Consider the following 19,402-nt stretch of genomic DNA (forward strand, 5'->3'; position numbering starts at 1 on the left):
TCCTTGTATCGGTCATTAAAAAAAAAAAAAAAAAAAGTGCAGCCTGGCTCCAGAGCCAGTACTCTTAATGTATGTACTGGACTATCTCCCTAAAGGAAAAGAGCTTTCTTTGTAGGAAAAGTAAGAGGATGCTTAGCAGTTATTAAGCAATGTTATCTAATTCTCCTGACTATATCTGTTTCAGTGCAAAAAATCTCATTGGTTTAGATTGATTGAATTCATTGTCAACTAAAATATACTAGGGTACTTCAAAAAGTTCATGCAAAATTAGAATTAAAAGAAATACAAATCTTTCTATGAACTTTTTGAAATACCTCATGTATGTAATTCTGGTTCCCAGCACAGTATCTGGCAGTCAGCGTGACTTAAAAAAACTAGCTGGCCCTTTGTCAAGTCATTTAACCCTCATCTTTCTTAGCTGTAAATTAAGCTATGAGGATTTAGTGATCCCCAAAGTTTTGTCTGATCTGACATTCAGTAATTTTAAAAATTCTAAATCATGTGAGTTATTAAACATGTTTAAAGAAATGTTTTAAGGCATTTTGCAATTAGCTAAGTTATTGCAGTTTTTTTTTTTTTTTTTTTTTTTTGTCCTTTTTGAAACCGGCCGCACCGCGCTCAGCCGGTGAGCGCTGTCAGCACACCGGTCATCCCTATATAGGATCCGAACCCGCGACGGGAGCGCTACTGCGCTCCCAGCGCCGCACTCTCCTGAGTGCGCCACGGGCTTGGCCCTTAAGTTATTGCAGTTTTAAACCCAATTGCAATAATTTGCCTAATTTGAAAATTTCCTTATAGATGTGGACTGTAATTCTACCCAGGGAAGAATTCTATTCCCTATATTGTTTGTTCCCTGAAGGCATTAGTCCAGGGTAGTGTGCAGCCAGAGAAGTCCCACGAAATGCTGGGTATCATTAAGTATACGTGAAATGGTCTTTTTTTTTTTTTTAACTGAAGAACAAAACTAGCTTTTATTATGTTTGCGTTATTACAAGTAGGAAACCTCAAGATATACACACTGGAACTAGTGATCTGTTCAAAGTAACTTCTGTCAAGGGAATGCATGGTTTTCTATGTGATGGCTGATTTTAAAAATAATGAGAATGGTCAGCCTGAAAGTATTAATCTTTTTTTTTTTTTTTTCCTTTTTGTCTTTTTTACTGACCGGTAACGGGATCGCAACCCTCGGTGTTGCGCCCGCACCGCGCTCAGCCAGTGAGCAGGAACCGGTCTCCACATGGGATCCGAACCCTCGGCGGGAGCCAAGCAGCACACTCTCCAGTGCGCCACTGGGCCAGCCCTGAAAGTATTAATCTTTTGGATTAAAGATCATCAAGGTTCCATGACTTGTGGGAAACACAGATTTTTATTAGTTGAAGTATATTAATGCTGTTTTCTGTCATGATTGGTTATGGGAATATGATGCAGTAGAATGTTTCTACATAGATGATATTGAATTGTTGCTTTTCAAAGGATTAACATAAAATTATTTATTGCATGTTTATTATATGTCACTACTACTATACTTAACATGTACCAAATTTAAATGTTTTGAGAGTCCAGTGGCATATTGATATAATGGTCAGGGTCAGCAAACTTTTCTGAACAGGGTCAGATAGTAAATAGTTTAGACTTTGTGAGTTTTATGGTCTCTGTTGCAGCTACTCAACTCTGCTCTTATAGTACCAAAACAGCTGTGGACAACACATAAATGAATGGGCACAGCAGTGTTTTAGTAAAACTTATTTACAGAAACAGGCAGCAGAGCAATTTTAGTTTGTGGCCTGAAGTTTGTGAATGAACACTTCAGATTGTTATGGGCATCAGTTTTATCAGTAAACACAAATGCTTGTTAATAGAGCTTTCTGCTTAATGGAATATGGTGTTTGTCGCATAATAGGTGCCTAGTGAATATGTTTTGGATGACTGATGAACAGCTTTTACTTAAAGTATTGTTATTCCAGGTAGAGGTATAGTTTGAACATAAGTTTAAGAATTGTTTAAAGGAGTTTATATTGTCTCCCATTGCTACTGTCAAAAACAGAAAAAGCTGGAAGAGTCACAGACATAGGCCAGTAGAGCTTCAGCTGGTGTGAAGTCCATGTGAGAGAGCTTGTCAGCAAAAGCACTTAGAAAATGCAAGACAGAAAGGAGCTTTGAATTCTGAAAAGAAAAAGACCAAAATTTAGCACGGGATTCACTTTTTTTGGGCCTTATTCTCTTTGTAAAATCAGGGCAGTAGCTGTTAGACCTTACAGAATACCTCTTTATTCATTTGCTCATCAAACATTTATTAGAAATGTGCTGTGCATAAAATGCTTGGCTAAGTCATCCACGGGAAAGAGGGCTAAGACTCAGTTCCTGCCCTCCAGGAGCTTATAAATTCCTGTGGGGAAAAGACTTAAAGTAGTAAAAATCAAATATGTCAGTATGATATAATTGCTGAATAGGTCATGATAGATTTTGTGGAAAAGGTGATAATCTGAGTAAAATTTTTCTAGATAGGGTAGGGAGGAGAACAATATGTGAAAAGGACCCAAAACCTGGTAAAAAGGGCCAAGGCAGCTCAGGTGGGGGTATGGTGAAAGGAGTCCTGACCTAGAGGCACAAGATCTGAGAGTCAGCCCTTCCTGTCATTTGAAGGTGTGGGGTTGTGGGCAAATTATAACCTCCTGTCCTATAAACTGAGATTGTTTCATAGTTCATGGGATTAAAAGAACCAAGAGAAATTATGTCTAAAACACCTTCCTCTCAAAATTAGAAATCACTATTGTAAATTACAAAAGTAATGCATTTTTCTGGCCAGAGAAAGAAAAAAATGTAAGAAGATATGAAAATGAAAATAATTAATGATCCTGCCATCTAGAGATAATAAGTGTGTTTTTTCTACATGTTTATTTGTTTCTTAAGCAAAAATAGACTCTTTATATACTGTTTTGTAATCTTTTTTTTTTACTTCATGTATGATGGTTCACTTCACGTAACATGGGTTTTATTCATGTTAATAGATAGGGCTTTATCTCCTATCAAATTAATAGTGTATTTAGCTATACTATAATTATAATTGATTGGTAGACAAATTATTATTGTTAAATACCACATTTTCCACTTGCCCAGTATTATTTTTGATAATTTAAGATAATTTATTATCTTAAATAATAAATTTATCATATTAAATTCCTAGAAGTTGAATTGTTAGGTCAGAAGTATATATCTTTTAAATCTTTCTACGTATACCAAACAGTTGTCTAGGAAAGTTGTACCATTTTACATTTCTATCAGTTTGTGAGAGTACTTGTCTAGCAGCATTGCCAACACTGAGTTATTACTTGTTTAATCTTTGGTTATCTGATAGGTTAAAAATTGGCATTTTAATGTAAAGACAATTTAATTTTAAAGTACTTCAAAAAGTTCTTAGAAAAATGGAATTAAAAGATAATACGAATCTTTCCATGAACTTTTTTTTTTTTTTTTTTTGTCTACCTATGTCCTTAGCACATTTTAAAATCAGGTTTTGGCTTTTTTGGTTGAGCTGTAGGAGTTCTTTATATATGCTGGATATTAACCCCTTTTCAAGTATATGATTTGCAAGTATTTTGTCCCATTCAGGAGGTAGTCTTTTCACTTTGTTGATTGTGTACTTTTTTTTTTTTTTTCTTTAAAAGATGACCGGTAAGGGGATCTCAACCCTTGGCTTGGTGTTGTCAGCACCACGCTCAGCCAGTGAGCAAACCGGCCATCCCTATATAGGATCCGAACCCGTGGCCTTGGTGTTATCAGCACCGCACTCTACCGAGTGAGCCACAGGCCGGCCCTTTCCATGAACTTTTTGAAGACCCCTTATATATCATATTGTTGATTAAGAACCATTAGCCTTAGAGTGACTTTGACCTCCTGAAGATTAGCATTTATTGGCCTTGGTAAGTGTTTATTGGATTAAACTAAATGATTTTTAATTCATATCTAGACAGCCTACAAGAATAAAGGAAGTGATTAAGGATAGGTTCTATTTTTTTAATGTAATGTGGATTGCTGAATGATGAAATCCAGAGGTAGGGCTTTGGCCATCTGCAGGGATGAGAACTATCATACGTTATGTCTGTTACTAGCGTTGGGTGTTATGCTAATTGCTATGTTATGTAGCATGTTTACTGTTTTACAGAAGGGGGGTTTGAGCCTCAGGTTACACGCTGAGCTAGGATTCAAAATTGTGTTTGTCTTTCTACTATACAAGTAGTCCTTGACTTATTGGAGGGATGTAGTCTTGAACAGGTATACATGAATGTTTACTTAAAATCACCAGGCCCTGCAGTTGGTTCACAGCCTCTCCAGACTGCTCTTACCCACTGAGATGAAGAAGATGTCCTTTGGGAGATGGGGAGCAGACCAAAAGCCCTCATCCTACCTGGGTCCTCCAGATAACCTATGGAAGGCCCTGCAGTAGACCTAAGCCAAAATGAGTTCAATAAAGACCCATCATGGCTCTTGTCACCAGAGCTTTCAGACAAAATAGTATGGTTTGTTTACATCATGCCAGGCCAAATCAAAAATGTCAGCTTTCCAATGTTGATATCTCTCTTGGATGAGGGAGGGATATGAATGACAGGTTGGAATTCCCTCTCTCTTGATTATCTTGATGCTGTGGACCATAATGTATTCAGAAGTGTGAAAATGTGAATCAAATCTCTGCATAGAAAGCAGGTATCAGGCACACAAACCTGTGCAAAGAAGGAAGCGTACATTTTTTCAGCCTACAACAGGAAAGGAAACTCAGAGAAAGAAGAGGCAGACTACTGCTTAATTTTACCTGTTGTCATCTCTATTCATTTTGATATGGGTGAAGAATGACTAGAAGCTTCTCCAGGAACAAGAAGGTGGCAATGTCATATAGTGTTTGGTAGCACTGGCTGGATTCAAATGCTGACCGTTTTGCAAGTTGCTTGATCTTTCAGATAATACTGTTTACCTTTTAGGATTATTGTGAGGATAATAAAAGATGATGTTTGTAAAACACTTCAAACAGTGGCTTATTTTGGAAGTGTTCAAGATAGCTGTTATCATTAATGTATTTTGTGTACTTAAGTGCTCTGCTTTGACGACTCATTTTCACATGATTCATGTTTTTATGTTTTCTTTTCTTTCTTCTTTTTTTTTTTTAAAGATGACCGGTAAGGGGATCTTAACCCTTGACTTGGTGTTGTCAGCACCACGCTCTCCCCAGTGAGCTAACCGACCATGCCTACATAGGGATCCAAACCTGTGGCCTTGGTGTTACCAGCACCACACTCTCCCAAGTGAGCCACGGGACGGCCCTTTATGTTATCTTTTTAAAACACTGCTGATGTCTTATAAAGGAGTTTTATTTCTAGTGTATCACTGATCAAGAAATAATGAATTATAATAGTCATAGAACTTTAAATCCATCACCACAGAAATGGTCTGATCTTACTCCCCTTCATTTAAAAGCCGGGGAGCAAATGGAATTACTTGACTTGCCCAGGTTCATATAGCTAATGATGACAGTGTTGCAGTTAGAAATCACATCTTCTAAATCTTCACATTTTTAATGTTAATTAAATTGTTAGTATGAAGTTGATGAACATTACATCCTATTGTTGCATTAGAGATCTGTCGGATGGTGCATGGTAAGAAATGGGCAGGAAAGGTAAGGGGGCCTTTGTAAGAAATATTGATCTTTACATTTTGCCCTTTACCTGCAAGAACAGCAGGAAGACCCTGAATGGTTTTTTCCCCACATCTTATGAAAATTCCAAACATACAAAAAAGTTGAAAGAATTTTACAGTTAATATTCATGCGTCCCAACCTAGATTCTACCGCTAACATTTAACTACATTTGCTTCATCACGTGTGTTCTACTCTGTGGCTTTTTTTTATGCATTTCAAAGTAACTTGCAGATATTAGTACATTTCCCTCTAAATACTTCAGCATGCATATCATTAACTAGAGTGCCCTGAAGGGTCTTAAGAGAAAGAGTGGCATGATGAAATTGTTTCAGTAAGATCACTCAGTTGCAGGATGGGGGATGGATTTGAGTGTGGTATACTCTTGGAGTATGGTATACCACTTTTGAGTGGTATGTTTATAGAGTAAGGAGGATTGAAGTGTGGTATATACTTTTGGAGTGTGGTATACCACTTTTGAGTAAGGAGAAGAGAACTGGGAGGAGGCCATGGGTTAACAAGCTTTTTGCCTAAAGGCATAAAAAGAGAAAAACAGTCTAATAAATAATATGATTGGAAAATGTGTATAACCCTCGAATAAGACTACATCTTTGCAAATACCTCATATAAGATTCCTGGAAATAGTAGGTAAAAAAGATTTTGTTTACAGAATCTTTGTTTTGGCCGGCCCGGTGGCGCACTGGATAGTGCGCCGCTTGGGAAGCGCAGTTAACAAGCTTTTTGCCTAAAGGCATAAAAAGAGAAAAACAGTCTAATAAATAATATGATTGGAAAATGTGTATAACCCTCGAATAAGACTACATCTTTGCAAATACCTCATATAAGATTCCTGGAAATAGTAGGTAAAAAAGATTTTGTTTACAGAATCTTTGTTTTCATTGGCCTTTTAGACCTTTTGTGAAATAGGTCTGTTTTCAAACATACACGTTTGCCATCAAGACAAATCATGTCAGAGTGTATTTAAGTGGAGAGAAAGTGAAAGCTGCAGAAAAGAGTCATTATAATTGAGGCTTAAGACTTACGAAAAGAAGAAATGGGCTTAAAATGTATGTGTATGAAATATGAATGTTCAATTTTCACCTGACTGTAACTTTCCTTATTGAGGTTGACAAATGATAGGGAAAAAGAGTAGTTTGTAGAAATTGTGCTCCCGGAAAGATTTTGTTTCAGGGAGCAAAGTACTTCTTCAGACATTTTGAAAACCTTCCTGTGCCAAGCACTATGTTAGGTGGTTAGAATACTCTTGGGAGTAAGTTATTCTGTTTTTTCTTCATTCCATTTGCCCAGAGAACTAAGGGGAATTGCACTTGCACTCTTGAGGAGGTTGACTGGGATTCTCTTGGATGGCTTGGATTATTGCCATGCCACCATCAATCTTTGTGACTGTGGCCTTGGCCTCAGTTTCCTCATCTGTGAGAAGAGAGGATTTCATTGGAGTTCCTTATAACCCTAAAATGCTGTGTTTATGAAATGTTCTTTCTTCTCAGTGTGACCACTTTTAATTTGTTACCGGAAGTGAGAAGTTTTGAAATCAGAGTGTGGGGAAAAACCATCTCAAACTAACATGTTTAATATATTAGATTTCTTTGATCATATGCTCTTTTCTTCTTCAAATTCTATGTTGTAAAGTTTATCTTAAAATGGGTCTACAAGGTTCTAAATTAAGAGGCGCAGCTATCATCGTTTAAAATGCCAACAGCAGGCCAGCACTTGGGTAGAGCATGGTGTTATAACACCAAGGTCAAGGGTTCAGATCCCCATACTGGCCAGCCACAAAATAAATAAATTTGAATTCCAGCAGAGAGGAAATATCAGAATAGTAAAACAAACTTTATTCCCAGTAGTTTGAGGTAGAATCAGGAGAATAGGAACATATCTAACTATAACTCAGGAGAAACCCACAGAAAGGAATATGTTAAATCATTTTTCTTTTTCTTCTGAAAAATAGCAGTGATCCCTGGAAGCAAAAATATCTGTTTTTCTTCAGTGAGTCATAATGCAAAAATGATAAATGGTATTGTTTTAATGGCCTCTAAAGACAGTAGCACGGTTGTATATTAAGAAGAGTATGCTTCGGAGTGAAATTCAGGTCCTGGCTCTGTCATTTCCTACTTGTGTGACTTTGGGTAAGGTACTTAAATGTAACATTTATAATCCCCATATCCTCATCTGCCAAATGGAAGATAATCATCCCCCTTTACAGTTGTGGTTGTGTTAGAGTTACTGTTGGTAGGATGCACGTGGTAGGCATTCTGTAAGTGTTCACTGGTGCATGCTACTTCTGTAAAGATGGAAATAAAAGCCTCTAATGGTTCCATTTGACTAGGGTATGGGCAAAGGGAGGTGGATTATAGTCACTTAATTTTTATTACATGGAACCATGTTGACATACTTGAAATTTCATCCTTTTTCTGTCCTAGCTTTTTAGGCCTTTGCATTTCAAACCCATTAATACACAATAAAGTTTTAAAATACTCCCAAAGTAGGTAAGGTGACAAAATTTGTATCCTTTATTCAGGGATTCGTGAAACTCAGATTAATTTTTGGCTACAACTGAATTGATAGCACTTTTTGTTGTTTGAGACAAGATCTGTCAGTGGCTGCTCTGCAGGAGACTTAGGAATATACATTTTGCTGTGAAAGGAGCAGAATTAATAGGCAGTTTTGTCTCAGGAACTGTCTAGGCACCAGGGATGCAGCAGTGAACAAAACAGAAATGCCTGTCCTTCTGGAGCATGTTTTTGGGGGTAGAGGGAGATTAAGTAAAGTACAAGGGATCTTCAAAATGTTCGTGGAAAGATTGGTATTTCAATTCTATTTTTCCACAAACTTTTTGAAGTACTATCGTACACATGTTAGTAAATTCAATGGAGAAAAAACAAGAAGGAATAAGGGATGTTGGGAGGTTATAATTTTAAATGAGGGGGGTCAGGGATGGCCTACCTGAGGAGGTGATATTTGAGAGAAGGCAAGCAGGTTGGGTAACATGCAGGTTTCTGAAGAGTGTGTTCTAGGTAGAGAGAATAATGCATATGAAGGTCTTGAGGTTGGATTTTATATTAATAATTTTGTTAAGTGAATGTTTTGGGGGGAAGTAGCAAGATAATGATATTGCTTTTGTGCATATTGAAATATGAGGTATTTATGGAAAATCTAAGTAGTGATGACCAGTAGTAAGCAGTTCAGGAGAGGCTGAGGTTGAAAGGAAACCTATGGGCACCAGTTTATAGGTGGAATTGAAGTCATGGATATGGAGAATCTCTGGGAATTACATCTAGAGAGAAAGGAGCAAAGGACTGAGAAAGGAACCCTGGGTAATGCAGATGTGGGGTAGGAATAGAAGACAGCAGCCTGGAAAGAAGACTTAGGACCAGCCACCTCTGAGGTAGGTGGTAGGAGAGGGGGTGTTAACTGAAACTTTGGCAAAGCCGAGTCTTTTCTCCTTCTATCTTCCTCTTCTCTCTGCCGACTCCCAAGTCAGTCTTCGAGTACAGCTTTCCCCGCCACCCCTGCTGCTAATACCTTAGTTCAAACCTACCTCATTTCTTGCTAGGACTCCAATAATAGTCTGTTGTGTAGTCTCCTAAACTTATTCTTGTCAGTCATTCTTGCACATTCTTGCTGTAGGGACCCCATGGGCGCCTGAACAGGGACACACCCTGGCAATATGGCACCCTTCCTGGTTCTTCTCCACAGTAAACACGCCCGCTGGCGCCAACACCCAAGCCCACCCGCGCCAAACCTCAGCCAGTCACAGGTCAAGGCTCACCTTCTGCCCAGCCCCACCCAATCAGTTACCACCCTGTCCACTCTCTCTCCCTCCCCGGAGCACAGCACCCTATAAATGTACGCACAGTCCTTGAATAAAGTGGAACTTCTCTGGCGAACTGTTAGCCCGGGTCTCGCGTGATTCCTTCGTCTGTGCATCCCCTTCACTTGCCATGACAGTCTTTCTAAAATACCTAAATTCTGCCAGTTATTCCCTTCCAGGATAAAATCTAACCTTCTTAGCCTTGAATGAGATGCCCTTCATTAATCTGGCCTCCTCTATTTGTGCTCACCTTCTGCCTCCTTTTCCCCTCACATCCTAAATTTTACGCATTCAAATTATTTGTCCTTTATAGAAGGACATTTCTTTGTTTTCAGGTCCCTGTACATGCTTTCCTTATTTCCTAGAATGACTAACTCTCCATGTTTCATTAATCCTACACAATTTGGCTAAAGGGTTACCTTCTCTGCAAAGCCCTTTCTGACTTCCAAGAAAAAACAGGCTCTTCCATCTGGGGTGGCTTCCTGATTTGCATATTTCTGGTGTAGTCCTAATGATAATACCTTGAAATTGTCTCCTGTTTTCCCTCTCCAATTTATAAGGTCCGAGAGGACAGCAACTTTGACGTACGGATCTTTGTATTCCTAGTGTTTGGCTTATTGTAGTAAATGTCTAATGCAGTGGTTCTCGAAGTGTGGTCCCTGGACCAGCAGCATCACCATCACTGGGAACTTGTTAGAAAAGCAGATTCTCGGGCCCTTCTCCAGACTTTATTGAATCAGACATTTAGGAGGTGCAGCCCAGTAATCTGTATTTTAACAAGCCTCCCCAGGTGATTCTGATACCTGTTTGCAAACTGTTAACTATTAGTCCAGTGAAATTAATGACTGACAACATTCACTGAGAGGAATAAGCTATGGTCTCATGATAAATAGGGGAGAACCCTTCCACTTGTATTCAGTTCTTAGAAAAAGGAAATAGCCGTGCTCTAATGATGGCTGCAAGAACTTCAGATAGTGAGCATGTGTAGTTAAGATTGACACTGTACATATATGTGTATATATGACACTATATATATAGTATACATATATACCACTATACGTATATATGTATATATGACACTATAGTATACATATGTACACACTGTACATATATATGTACATATGACACTATATATAGTATACATATATACACATATATGTATAGTGTCTATCTTAACTACACATGCTCACTATTTGAAGTTCTTGCAGCCATTAGAGCATGGCTGTTTCCTTTTTTTTTTTCTTTAAACTAATCAAGTGTAGTAGTGAGAAGATAGGAAAGAGAAGACAGGAACGAGTAGAACAAGGAGCTCTATCTGTAATGGACTATGAACCATGAGATAACTCACTGCCTTTGGACCAGCCAACAATGTTTTTGACCTCATGAGTTAAGGCTCAAAATCTGTTTTTTTTTGTTTTTTTTTAAACGATGACCAGTAAGGGGATCTTAACCCTTGACTTGGTGCTGTCAGCACCACGCTCACTGAACCGGCCATCCCTATATGGGATCCGAACCCATGGCCTTGGTGTTTTCAGCACCACACTCTACCGAGTGAGCCACGGGCCGGCCCTCAAAATCTGTTCTGCATCTACTGACTGAAACGTTTAAAGTTAGAAATTAGAGGGGCCGGCCCATGGCTCACTTGGGAGAGCGAGGTGCTGACACCACCAAGTCAAGGGTTAAGATCCCCTTACCGGTCATCTTTTTAAAAAAAATAAAGTTAGAAATTAGATAAGTTAAAATAAAGACACAAACTTGTTATTTAAAAAATCACACATAATATCATCAGAGATAACCAAATTATCAATGATTATTTCTAGGTGATATTATGGTTTTTATTTCTTTGCTTATGCTTGAGATTTTCCATATTTTTTTTATTCAGAAACTCTTAAGTAATTTGAAACATTAAATAAGACAAAATAAATTCATCTGAATTCTTGGCCCTTCTGAAAGTATCTTTCCACTTTCTTTTTTTAATTGACAAATAAAAATTGTATATGTCGTGTACAACATGTTGTTTCAAGATATATATAAATTGTGGAATGACTCAATTGAACCTAGTATCTTTTCACTATCTAACATTTAAAGTGGGAATAAAAGAAATTAGATAAACCCTGGGTCATATTAAACATAGTTTTACATGAATAATTGCTGCCTATTTTTATGGATCTATATGCTTTATAAAATAATTACTGGGGGCCGGCCTGGTGGCGCACTGCTACAGTGCGCCGCTTGGGAGTGCGGTGGTGCTCCCGCCGAGGGTTCGGATCCCACATACAGACTGGCCACTCACTGGCTGAGCGAGGGGTGGGTGCAACACCGAGGGTTGCGATCCCGTTGCCGGTCCCAGTCCGGTACGGGCGCGACACTGAGGGTTGTGATCCGTTGCCGGTCACGAAAAAAGACAAAAAGGAAAAAAAAAAATACTTACTGAATATTGTGTTGTTGATTTAAGTTTCTGTTATAAGGCTGGGCACTAGGTTTTACTTATAACACATACCTTCGTTTCTGCGAATTAGAATTCAGTTCATTTTAACTTAGAGGAGTTCTTTTGGGAAAGTAGTCTGTTATAAGAGGAAAGACCACAAGAAATCTTGATTTTTTTCATTTTAGTTCTAGAACACATTGAGATTCCTTTTAAAAGAAAGTTTTCATAGATTTACTCACATGCTGATTTAAATTATTTTTATTATAAGGTCTAATGCTTGTTGTGCCTGCTGAGGTGACTAGATACAAAATTCTTTTTTTGCTCGTAGGTCTCAAACGACTACAAAGCGAAAAATTATAAATTAAATGCCATAAAAAACTATAGGACTGATAAAGTTTAAATTAGCAACTCCAGTATAACAGATGATATTTTGCTGAAATTAAATGCCAGTGTTGGGTTTAATAGTAAATGGAAAGAGTTATGTATTTTATTTTTCTCTGGTTATTATTTCCATTTTAAGCATAATGGATCATCATGGGAATCTTTGTCATTATCATAGATATTACTGTTTTTTTTTGTTTGTTTGTTTTGTTTTTGTCTTTTTCCGTGTCCGGCAACGGATCCCAACCCTCAGTGTCGCCCCTGTACTGGACCGGGACCAGCAACGGGATCGCAGCCCTCTGCGTCGCTCCCGCGCCCCGCTCAGCCAGTGAGCGGGAACCAGTCTGTATGTGGGATCCGAACCCTCGGCGGGAGCGCCGCCGCACTTCCCAAGCGGTGCACTATAGCAGTGCGCCACCGGGCCGGCCCAGATATTACTGTTTTTAACTCAGTTTGTTACTTTGATGGGCCACTTTACCTAGTACATTGTAAAAATAATAATGAAAAATAAATACTCGTTTAATGTCAAGTTTTTTTTGTCCTTTTTGTCTTTTTTCGTGACCGGCAACGGATTGCAACCCTCAGTGTCGCGCCCGGACCGGGACCGGCAACGGGATCGCACCCCTCGGTGTCGCGACCGCCCCTCGCTCAGCCAGTGAGCCGCCGGTCTGTATGTGGGATCTGAACCCTCGGCGGGAGCGCCGCCACACTTCCCAAGCGGCGCACTGTAGCAGTGCGCCACCAGGCTGGCCCCTCAAGTTTTTTTATTAGATAAAATTGTATGGATTTGTCTTATACAACATGGTGTTTTGAAATATATATATACATTGTAGAATGGCTAAATTAAGCTAATTAACGTATGTATTACCTCACATAGTTGTCATTTTTGTGGTAACACTTAAAATCTACTCTTCTAGCATTTTTTAAGAACATAGTATATTGTTATTAACTCTAGTCACCATGTTGTGCAATAGATTTCTTGAACTTATTCCCTTTATCTAGCTGAAATTTTGTAACCTTTTGCCAACATCTCTCCAGTCTCTTCCCCCACCACTGCCCCAGACCCTGGTTACCACCAATCTACTCTCTATTTCTATGAGATCAACTTTTTTAGATTCCGCGTATATGAGATTTATGCGGTATTTGTCTTTCTGTGCCTGGCTTATTTCATTTAACATAATGTCCTCCAGGTTCATCCATGTTGTTGCAAATGACAGGATTTTCTTTCTTTTCAAGGCTGAATAGTATTCCATTGTATGTATATATCACAGTTTCGAAATCCATTGTGTTCATTCATTGTTGGATACTAGGTAGATTCCTTATTTTGGCTGTTGTGAATAATGTTGCAATGAACATGGAAGTACAGGTATTTTTTTGATATACTGATTTCATTTTCTTTGGATATATTAATGTCAAGTTCTTTATTGCCTATTTAAAGTTACACCTATTGCTATCGGGAAGTACTTCATAAAAGGAACCATGCTGCCCAGTACAATTGAATATAATATTGACTGCTCTGGGACACTTTTAAGGTTGGCATGCTCATGTGTCCACTCTCTTCTCTGTTCTGCATACATCATTTGCCCTCAACTTGGCACTCGTAGGATTATAAGCATCACTGCAGAGGTGGGCACTGCAATCCTGTTTCAGCATTCAGATAGAAAGATGGTCATTCAAAGGGCCTAAGGCAAATATATTTTTAGCTTAACATGAAAATGAAAACAATTTTTAAATTATCAGAAAACTCATGGATCTGCAGGAATAAGTCCTTAGATCCAAGTTTTATATCTATAAATACTGTTAATACAATACAACTAACTAAAAATAAGTCAAATAACTAAATAATAAGTCCATGTAAAAGTAACATGTAACATTTAAATATCCACAGTGTAGAAAAGCCCTCACCAGAACATCAAACAGCTAGCCTGATTTTAAACTTTTTGTACTTGTGCCAAGTTTAAATCACATGATTTCGTGCCATTAATATGTTTTTTAAGTTTTAAAAAAATTTTTGTCTGTTCTACATTCCCACTACCTTTTTTCTTGCCCAACTTACTATCCCCAAATTCTCCCTCTCTCCCTTGCTATGTATTTCTTATGGCTTCATGGTTCTGGTGAGGGTCACAGTTGCCTATCTTGGTCAGTCTTGGTGCAGTATCCATCCTCCATGATTTACCCTTGGGTCAATACATGTTTCAAACTAGGCCAATTAAGAGTCTTTGCCTGAGATTCTTCAAACTGAAAGCTAAGAGGGAGGGTTTTTTGTTCCTTGTAGATTAAACTGGGATGACATAAGAGTAGAGCTTTGGGAGCTTTCTGAAGCTGTGGTGTCCTACTTTACCTCTCTATTCCCTGAAAATTACTCATAAAGGAAACTGTTTCTAGTAGAATAGAACAAGACTTAACAAGAAGAGCAGTGATACTGGGAGAGAGAATCCTGGTGGTGATGGGATCTGCATCTTTGATTCTATACCTACCCAGTTATCTTCCATCAAATTACCTTTTTGGTTGAAGCTAGTTCCAGTCAGACTTTTCACTTGGCCCAGGAAACGTCTTTAAATAATCTATATTATAATTTAAAAGATTTATCATTTTTTGTATGTATCTAGGTGAAGATGGTGCTGGAAAAACAAGCTTAATAAGAAAAATTCAGGGAATAGAGGAGTACAAGAAAGGAAGAGGATTGGAATATTTGTACTTAAATGTGCACGATGAAGACAGGGATGGTGAGTGTCATTTATTCATAACATAAGTTTCTTAAAATCTGTTCTGAGGTACACTACTGTTCACATTAGTCTTTGACTTTTCATAGCATGTCATTTTTACTAGGAGTTCTGCAATGCCATGCTGGTCAGTAAATAAGTATGTTTAGGCATACTTTTATTGATTTGGAACTGGAATTTATGTAGTGATAATTGTAAGCATCTGAGAGTATTCTGGTGTGCAAATGTTAGCCTTCTTGCCATTCTTGAAGAATCTCAATTTTTTAGTTCATCCTCCCTCAGATAGTGATTGTTTTGCTGACTCCTTTTCACCTTCTTATTTTCTGATAAAAGTATCTACTCCCAGCTTTTTTCATCTTATCAGCCATTTTTTCTTCTATGGATCACTTGCTTTCTCATTTTTGTATATAATATATATGCTTGGGTCTATCTACTGATGGAAAAAATATGAACGTGTGATGCAGTCTCTGGTTTCAATTTAAGAAATATGAATTAGAGGATGCTGGTGCTCTGGTTAAATTTTAGGCCTTTACTGAATTGGTAGATGTGACCTATATAGTTGAACTTTGTCAAAACCAGTAGACATCTCCTGTGGAGATGTCCTCAAATAGGACAAGTAGTGTTATTAGTTGGATGATGAAATGACTTAATCGTGTTGCCTTGGTAACTTCTTTTTTTGTCTATTGTAGATCAGACAAGATGTAATGTATGGATCTTAGATGGAGACCTGTATCACAAAGGTCTCCTTAAATTTTCACTGGATGCCATTTCTCTGAGGGACACTCTAGTTATGCTGGTTGTTGATATGTCAAAGCCTTGGACTGCTTTGGATTCTTTACAGAAATGGGCAAGTGTTATTAGAGAACATGTTGACAAATTAAAAATTCCTCCTGAAGAAATGAAAGAAATGGAACAAAAGCGTGAGTAGTCTAGAAATAATAATATAAGTTTCAAAGACAAAATATCTTAGCTGAATATAATAATCATTAGGAATTTTTGACTATGAATAAAATTTAATGAAGGAAATATAATGTGAGTACTCTTTTTGAAGTTTAATTTGAGTGACATGCTAGATCACTATTGGAAACATATACTTAATGGCAAACTCTTTAATTAGAGGTGCCTTTTCTCCTTGCCAAAAGGCTGTGTGTATTCATTTTGGAAAGTAGTTTTTCAAGTTGAAAAAAATTCATATCTTTCTTCAGTTGCTCATTTTTACAAGTTTCATTTCTTTTTTTGTGTGTGTCCTTTTTGTCTTTTTTCATGACCGGCAACGGATCGCAACCCTCGGTGTTGCGACTGCACCTCGCTCAGCCAGTGAGCGGCCTGTCTGTATGTGGGATCCGAACCCTCGGCGGGAGGGCCGCCGCTCTCCCAAGCGGCGCACTGTAGCAGTGTGCCACCGGGCCGGCCCCTAGAATTTTCATTTCTTGATCAGTAAAGTAAACTTATAAACCTTTTCAAAATGAAGTATGCCTGACAAGATGTTAACATAAATATAAAGATGTCAAGCTGGTTTTATGATTTACAAAGTACATAATATATTTTGTACTTGCCCACATGAATTGGAAATTTTCGTGAGAATTATAAAGCCAATGACATTTCTTGACTTCACTGAGAACTCTTCATTTGACAAGGTTGTACTTTGCCTAAGAAAATACATAGATGAAATGCTTTGTTATTGTTAGCTGATGATAACTTTTAGGGGGAAATTGACAGCTTACTGGAATTTATATGTAAGGAAACAGTAAAAACTTAAGAGAATATATCTCCTAAATCATTGACAAAGATGTTTAAATACTTTTAATCTATACTTTATTTTTCCTGTTGACCATTGCCTGTGGAGTTTTTTTCCCCCTCTCTAAATCTAGGTTTATTCTAGAGCAGTGGTTCTTGATGTGTGGTCCGTGGAACAGCAGCATCAGTATTCGTACAGCTGGGAATTTATCAGAAATACACATTCTCACTCCCCATCCCAAACTACTGAATCAGAAACTCTCGAGGGTAGAGCCAGTAATCTGTGATTTAACAAGCCCTTTGGGTGATTATGGTGCATGATAAAATTTGAGAGCTACTATTAGATTTCGGCCTCTGATCTTACAGGTAGTAGCCACCAGAGCTGCTAAGGGTACATACATGCTCCTGTGTTCCTGGAGGAACTGTGGTTCAATAGGTCAGAATTCCCTCATCCTTGACCCCATGTGAATTTAGAACAGTTTTTCTCTATATGAGTCAGTCTTCACAATCCAAAGAGGAACTGGCTCATAATTACTTTTTTAAAAAAATAATTAACTTTTATTTTCTAATTACATGAGTAATATACATTCTTTGTTTTTAAAAATTGAAAATATGTCTTATTATATTTTTTCCCAGTATTTTTCTTTTAATTTCTAAGCTGGAGTCATACTTTGGTTTTCCTCTTTTTTCTCTCTTAATATTGTTATTTTCCTAAAGCATTAAACATTCTTTGAAAACTTGACATTTTATGTCTCTGTATAATATTCCCTCATATACCATTTTAATCCAATGCTGCGGATAATTTGTTTCCAGATTTGTTGTTTTGCTTTTAAACATGAAAAAACACATTATGTGTTGTGTGAAAATCCCTGTGTGTGCTCATCAGTGATGTTGTCCTTGAGAATTCCTAGAAGGGTAATTACTGAGTCAAAGTATGTGTTATTAAGGCTCTTGATATATTCATGTTTACTTTTTTTTAATAATGGTTTTGACAGTTTTGCAAATGACTTCTGAAAATTTATCAGCATTGGTAGTATCTCATTAAATTTTATCAGGGTGACAGAATTAATATGGCCCAAAATTGAGACTAGGTAAAAAGAAGACCCGAGTAAAGGGTTTAGAGAAAGGAAGTTAGTATTAGAAAATCATCTAGGACTGTCTCTGAAATTGTGGGATTTTTTTCTCATTTATTTTTCTTCTATCCTTTTAGTGCCCTTTATGAATTAGAGAAGGTAGACAGTGCTAGATTGTGACTTACCCAAAGTATTTCGCAGCAACTGAACCAGACCTAGATAGAATCCTACTTTTTGGAGCCATCTAGTACAGAAATCTGCTGCATAATTATTAATGTGGGTCCAGTGTGTGTATATTCTCTTTGAAATAGATTTCTCCAACTTTTTTTTTCCTATATTATACAAGACTAAGTATAAACTCTAGTAAAATATATACTTGTATTATGGCAGAAAAAGCTACCTGCTGAAATAAAGCAATTTCTAAACTGTGTTTATTTTGATTTTCAGTGATTAGGGACTTCCAAGAATATGTAGAGCCAGGAGAAGACTTCCCAGCTTCTCCTCAGAGAAGAAATACTGCGTCACAGGAAGACAAAGACGACAGTGTAGTTTTACCTCTGGGTGCAGATACACTTACACATAACTTGGGCATTCCAGTACTAGTAGTTTGCACAAAGGTTAGTTTGCTTCCTAGAGATTCTGCTGTTGATGTTCACCCAGAATGAACAGGTTTTTTTGTTTTGTTTTGTTTTGTTTTACAGGTTTTTTTGAAGTTAACACATTAGTTTTCCTAGATAATTTTTGTTAAATAGAAATAATAGTTTAAAATGTTGAATGATATTCACATGTTGCTTTTGTGATCCTAATCAGTTTCTTTGAAAGAAAATGTTATTTCAGTATTCTGTTCGTGATTGAATTTTATTTTTGTAATTCCAGTTAAACTTCATTGTATAGTCAGTCAGTTTAGTAGAAATAATTACAGGCAATATTTTCATTAATTTTTAGAAAATATCTTTCAACATTAAGTTTTGATATATTAATCCTCTAGTAAATGACAGAACATAAACCCTTTTGAGACCCAAAATGATTAATTTTTTTGTAATATGTAAAATTTGCACATACAATTAAAAATTAAAGGTATAGAATTTATCTATCTTTGGAATAAAATTGATGAAAAGTTTAAAACTTGGCTTAGGTTTTACTTTAAATGCTACAAAAATTATCAATAAGAAAGGAATGGGGTGGCAGCATTTAAAATAATGAAGTTAAAGTCTGCTATCTGCTTTTCAAATGGTGATTCTGGTGTACTTGTTACTTATACGTTTTTTGTAAAACAATATTTTAAAAGCTCACATTGGAATTCTTGAGTGTGGTTTGTTTTTGTTTTGTTTAGCAAAGAGCTTTTTATTGGCAGATGTTTCTCTGTTTTATACCACAAGTTGCCTCATAAAAAGCAGTCTTATTTTCCAAAAGAAAAACGTTGATCTTTGAGTGTTGTAAATCAGTATCAAATGAATCATGGATTTATAACATTTTCAAGCCAGAAGAGACCATGTGCTGTATTTCATAAAATCTAAGACATCATCAGATATACTTCTGTTTATG

The 19,402-nt window shown here is 37.2% G+C and overlaps 1 protein-coding gene across 1 annotated transcript in view; it reads left to right on the forward strand.

The window, feature by feature from the left end:
* The window catches only part of DYNC1LI1 (dynein, cytoplasmic 1, light intermediate chain 1), a 36,313-nt gene that overhangs the window by 5,106 nt on the left and 11,805 nt on the right, over positions 1-19,402 (forward strand). The window contains exons 3-5 of the mRNA XM_008583660.1: positions 14,934-15,050; positions 15,737-15,967; positions 18,305-18,474. Coding sequence (XP_008581882.1) covers positions 14,934-15,050; positions 15,737-15,967; positions 18,305-18,474 — 518 coding nt within the window. The remainder of the gene's footprint in view (positions 1-14,933; positions 15,051-15,736; positions 15,968-18,304; positions 18,475-19,402) is intronic.

This window comes from Galeopterus variegatus, unplaced genomic scaffold (assembly GCF_000696425.1).
Source record: "Galeopterus variegatus unplaced genomic scaffold, G_variegatus-3.0.2 Scaffold99, whole genome shotgun sequence".
Classification (NCBI taxonomy): domain Eukaryota; kingdom Metazoa; phylum Chordata; class Mammalia; order Dermoptera; family Cynocephalidae; genus Galeopterus; species Galeopterus variegatus.